The following is a 6,000-nucleotide window of genomic DNA, read 5'->3' as shown; positions in this document are numbered from 1 at the left end:
GAAAAATAAAAGTTTGTTCAAAAGAAAAACATTTGAACCTGAAAAATAAAAATTTGTTCAAAAGAAAAACATCTGAACCGGAAAAATAAAAGTTTGTTCAAAAGAAAAACATCTGAACCTGAAAAATAAAAGTTTGTTCAAAAGAAAAACATTTGAACCTGAAAAATAAAAGTTTGTTCAAAAGAAAAACATTTGAACCTGAAAAATAAAAGTTTGTTCAAAAGAAAAACATCTGAACCTGAAAAATAAAAATTTGTTCAAAAGAAAAACATCTGAACCTGAAAAATAAAAGTTTGTTTAAAAGAAAAACATCTGAACCTGAAAAATAAAAGTTTGTTCAAAAGAAAAACATTTGAACCTGAAAAATAAAAGTTTGTTCAAAAGAAAAACATCTGAACCTGAAAAATAAAAGTTTGTTTAAAAGAAAAACATCTGAACCTGAAAAATAAAAGTTTGTTCAAAAGAAAACATCTGAACCTGAAAAATAAAAGTTTGTTCAAAAGAAAAACATCTGAACCTGAAAAATAAAAGTTTGTTTAAAAGAAAAACATCTGAACCTGAAAAATAAAAGTTTGTTTAAAAGAAAAACATCTGAACCTGAAAAATAAAAGTTTGTTCAAAAGAAAAACATCTGAACCTGAAAAATAAAAGTTTGTTTAAAAGAAAAACATCTGAACCTGAAAAATAAAAGTTTGTTCAAAAGAAAAACATCTGAACCTGAAAAATAAAAGTTTGTTCAAAAGAAAAACATCTGAACCTGAAAAATAAAAGTTTGTTCAAAAGAAAAACATCTGAACCTGAAAAATAAAAGTTTGTTTAAAAGAAAAACATCTGAACCTGAAAAATAAAAGTTTGTTTAAAAGAAAAACATCTGAACCTGAAAAATAAAAGTTTGTTCAAAAGAAAAACATCTGAACCTGAAAAATAAAAGTTTGTTCAAAAGAAAAACATCTGAACCTGAAAAATAAAAGTTTGTTCAAAAGAAAAATATTTTAACCTGAAAAATAAAAAATTTGTTCAAAAGAAAAACATTTGAACCTGAAAAATAAAAGTTTGATCAAATGAAAAAATAAAAGTTTGTTCTAAAGAAAAACATTTGAACCTGACACATGACTGACAGCTCAACACAGCGGCTGCACAACATATTCCCAGCTGTTGCATTCAGGGACCGTGGGAACTGGGATTATCTGTAATACATCATCGATATTCTATAAATATGTGATTGGTTTTGAAAGATATCATGCTTAATCAATAGAAGCAGCTTACGCGAAAACACGACAGAGGAGAAAATATGATCTTGACAGATTTGCACAGCATTTTAAGTCCGTGTTGGAGATTTCCCATGCTCTCAAAGTAAAGCAGAAGAACCACCAGACTAAGCGGCAGGAATGAAACCAGATGTAAAACGAGCCGGTACTTTCCGAATATCCTTGCAGAGTTAAGCCTGGACTTGTTTTCACATGAACTGGACTCGGGTTTCGGTTTCTGGTGCATTTTTGATTAAAACGTGTTTGGTCTTCATTTAGTGAAGTGACTCACAGCCAGGGGCAAACTGGCATACAGGGTAACCGAGGAAATCCCCGGTGGACCGCTATATATATAGATATAGATATCTATATCTATATATATATCTATATATATAGATATAGATATAGATATAGATATCTATATCTATATCTATATATATAGATATAGATATAGATATCTATATCTATATATATAGATATAGATATCTATATCTATATATATAGATATCTATATATATAGATATAGATGTAGATATCTATATCTATATATATAGATATCTATATAGATATATATATCTATATCTATTTAAATCTGGCTCTCCAATGCAATGGATGTTTTCTCCCTCAGTGATCATCAGCAGACTTTGTGTCACCATTGTGGTGTCACGGTTGACCAGTATGCCAGTTGGCCTCTGGCTGTGAGTCACTTTTATTTTTCAAGTTAAAATGTTTTTCGTTTGATCAAACTTTTATTTTTCAGGAAATTGGGGTACAGAGAGGAACCAGAACCATCAGAACAGAACCGTCTGGGTCAGCTTTTTACTGAACTTTTAAACAGAAATGCCACTCCCAATATTGCGGCGAGGTTGAGATCACAGAACAACATAGTTTTATGGCAGCATTCTGTCTGCATCTAAATAACTTGAAATCCGTTTTCCAGCTGAATCTCACCTGCAGAGACAAACTGGACGAAGACGGCTGACAGCAGCGCCCAAAGTGACCCAGTCAGCAAAGGACCCATGTCCTTGTTGGTTCGATCCACCCGTCCGAACCTCAGTTTAGTTCCATGCGACGTTTCTACATGAAACACATTTTTCAAACCGTCAAATCACCAAACATGAACCTAAAACACTACATCCTGTTGGCAGCAGTTAGAAACTATGATACGTCAGAGGCTGTTTACCTCCGCCACCAACGTGGCGTCGCTGACGCAAATGTTTTCTTCCTTGGACCAAGAAACACCTAGAAGAAAAGTCACAAGAATTCACCAAACTCAACTGAAAACCCAGCGGAGGAAATGAAATCAGCTAGAGAAAGACTCACTGCGCACTTTGACAGAACCGAAACCAGGGAGAGGCACCGAATGAGTGGAGGTGGAGACTTTTTCTTCTTCTTGTTTTTTTTTTTTATTGGCGGTTGGCAACAAACTTTTAGTAGCATTATCGCCACTTACTGGTATGGAGTGTGGTTCGTGTCGGTCTATCTATTTATATATATATATTTAATTCTACATATTAAATAAATAAATATATCTTACCTATATGTATATATACAAATAGACATACTTACACATTACATTGTATTCTACCCTTCTATATCCTCCATACTTTCACAATTTTATCTACTATGATCAAATTCTATGAAATAATTTAGTTTTCTTTAAAAAACGAATCACTATTTGTATATGTTTACTCCCTAAATTCTTCCTCAAAATATCTAATAAATTAACCTTTTCCTTAATACCTTCAACCTCTCTTCTCATATATCTTCTTTCTCTTTCATATTTATGACATTCTAATATAACATGTTCTATTGTTTCATATTTTCCACAGTAATCACATTTACCAGTATCATGCTTTTGAATTTTAAAAAGTGTATAATTAAGTCCTGTATGCCCAAATCTCAACCTTGTTATCACTCTTTCCTCCTTTCTATTTCGTCTTCCATTTCTTCTTTCTCCTACTATCTTCTGAATTTTATAAAACCATCTTCCTGTTTTTCCTTCATCCCACCTTTTTTGCCATTTTTCCATCAGCTTTCCTTTAACAATACTCTTTCCCTCAGATTTACTTGTTTTAACTATAAAACTAATAGGATTTTTAATTATCCTCTTTGCTATTTTATCTGCCTTCTCGTTTCCTTCTACTCCAATATGTGCTGGAACCCACACAAATATAACTATCAAGCCCATTTTTTGTATTCTGTATAATGTATGAAATATTTCTAATAAAATGTCCATCCTACTATCTGATTGATTATATTATAAACTTAATAATGCAGAGCTTGAATCTGAGCAAATGACTGTTTTTAATGGTTTTATGTCTTCTACCATTGTAAAGCTAATAATATTGCCAATATTTCTCCTGTGTATACTGATAAGCCGTCTGTAATTCGTTTTCCTATTTTTATATTGAATTCTGGTACTACAAAAGCTATTCCTACTTTTCCATTTATTTTTGATGCATCTGTATATATTTGAATATATCTATAATAATTATTTAAATGTATCTGTACTGAATAACTATCTACTATGGAAGATTTATCTTGCTTCTTTTCCATTATTGACATATCTACTGTTGCTTCTGGTAGAATCCATGGTGGTATAATTGATATTGGTGATGTTTGACTAATTTCTAAATCAATCATTTTAAATTATTTTACTTTATTTTCAATTGTCCATCCAAAACTCTTCATTTCTTTCTTTTCTTTTTCCCAACATGGATTTAAAATTTCCCAAATTGGATGATCAAAGTTATTACCTTGTAAATTTAACCAATAATTTATTTCTAGTTTTATTCTTCTTAACTCTAACGGCATTTCTCCCATTTCTATTTCTATTGCTGCTGTTGGTGTAGTTTTAAATGCTCCAGTACATAATCTTAATGCCTGATGTTGGATAATATCTAATTTAACCAGATGTGTTTTAGCTGCTGAACCGTAAACTATACAACCAAAGTCTATGTTAGATCTTATCATTCCTGTGTAAATCTGTTTTAGTGATTTCCTATCTGCTCCCCAGTCACTGCCAGCCAAGCATCTCATAATATTTAAAATGTTCTTACATTTATCAACAACTTTTTGAATATGTATATTCCATTTTAGTTTTTCATCAAACCATAATCCTAAAAATTTTATATACTTTACTTGCTCTAATTCTTGGTTATATAATTTTAATTTTATTTCCTTGTTTATTTTTTTCTGATTAAATATCATTACTTTGGTTTTTTCAACTGAAAACTTAAATCCCCATTGTAACGCCCATTTCTCTATTTCAATAATAACCACTTGTAATTTCTTTACAATTAATTTTTTCCTCTTCTCCAAACAGCTCCATCGTCTGCAAACAGTGAACATCCCATTACTTTTCCAATATCTTTAAATACATCATTTATCATAATTGAAAACAATAACGGACTTATAATACTCCCCTGTGGAGTTCCATTTTCTACTATATATTTTCCTGAGATCACTTCCCCAATTCTAACTTGTATTTTCCTATTTGTTAAAAAGTCTTTGATCCATTTAAATATTTTCCCTTTAATGCCCAGTATTTGTAATTTAATTAATAATCCTTCCACCCACATCATATCATATGCTTTTTCTATATCAAAACATACTGTCACTACACTTTCTTTATTTACCTGTGCTCTTCTAATTTCATGCTCTAAGCAAAGCATTGGATCATTAGTACTCCTCCCTTTTCTAAAACCACTTTGATACTTTGACATATATCCTTTATTATTTAAATAATATATATACTAGTCTACTATTAATCATTTTTTCCATTATTTTACATAGATTTGATGTTAAGGCTATTGGTCTATAATTTCCTGGATTTGATTTATCTTTTTCTGGTTTAGCTATTGGTACTATAATTGATTCCTTCCAGCTCAGTGGTAATTTTCCCTCCTCCCATATTTTATTATATAATTGTAATATTATATCTTTCGATTTTCCACCAAGTTGCCTTATCATTCTGTACCAAATTTGATCTTTACCTGGTGCTGTATTTTTTGTCTTCCTAAGTGCATAATTTAATTCAGCTTTTGTAAATTCAACATTTAACAGATTATTTGTTTCTTCAACACTCTGTAATACATCTTTATATATAAGTTTTGTATTTTCTCTTCCTTTTCTTCCCTCTTCACTAATATTATTTGAACTGTTAATTTTACTAAATATTCTTGCCAATATTTCAACGTTATCTTCATCTTTTACTATATTTATATTATTTATTTTTAATAAAGGATATTCAAACTCTTTCTTTATGCCATTCATTCTTTTAATTATTTTCCAAATTTTTTCTATTTTTGTTTCTTTCCCTATTGTGCTACAGAAATTTCTCCAATATTCTCTTTTTACCTTCTTAATAGTTCTCCTTACTATTGCTCGCTTTCTTTTATAATCAATTAAATTCTTATAAATTGGATTTCCTTTTAGTACCTTAAATGCTTTATTTCTTAACTTTATTGCTTCTTTACATTCATTTGCCCCTCCTTGAACCACCACCTTAACGTGGTGGAGGGGTTTGAGTGCTCATCTGATCCTAGAGGCTATGTTGTCTGGGGCCTAAATGCCCATGGTAGGGTCTCCCATGGCAAACAGGTTCTAGGTGATGGGTCAGACAAAGAGTGGTTCAAGAATCCCTCATGAAGAACAAAATATCGAGGTACGTGACGTCGCCCGGTACGGCGGAGCCGGGGTCCCACCCTGGAGCCAGTCCTCTTCAGGTTGGAGGGGAGTTCCTGCCTCA

The 6,000-nt window shown here is 31.3% G+C and overlaps 1 protein-coding gene across 1 annotated transcript in view; it reads right to left on the bottom strand.

Annotated features, from left to right (window-relative positions):
* The window catches only part of LOC124880994, a 45,243-nt gene extending 42,556 nt beyond the window's left edge, over positions 1-2,687 (bottom strand). The window contains exons 1-3 of the mRNA XM_047386470.1: positions 2,578-2,687; positions 2,431-2,489; positions 2,199-2,324 (exon numbers count right to left, since the gene is read on the bottom strand). Coding sequence (XP_047242426.1) covers positions 2,199-2,324; positions 2,431-2,489; positions 2,578-2,687 — 295 coding nt within the window. The remainder of the gene's footprint in view (positions 1-2,198; positions 2,325-2,430; positions 2,490-2,577) is intronic.
* Positions 2,688-6,000: the final 3,313 nt, after the last annotated feature.

Source organism: Girardinichthys multiradiatus, chromosome 14 (assembly GCF_021462225.1).
Source record: "Girardinichthys multiradiatus isolate DD_20200921_A chromosome 14, DD_fGirMul_XY1, whole genome shotgun sequence".
In the NCBI taxonomy this organism is placed as follows: Eukaryota; Metazoa; Chordata; class Actinopteri; order Cyprinodontiformes; family Goodeidae; genus Girardinichthys; species Girardinichthys multiradiatus.
The sequence above is the reverse complement of the archived record's forward strand: the minus strand, read 5'-3'. Positions and strand labels throughout refer to the sequence as shown.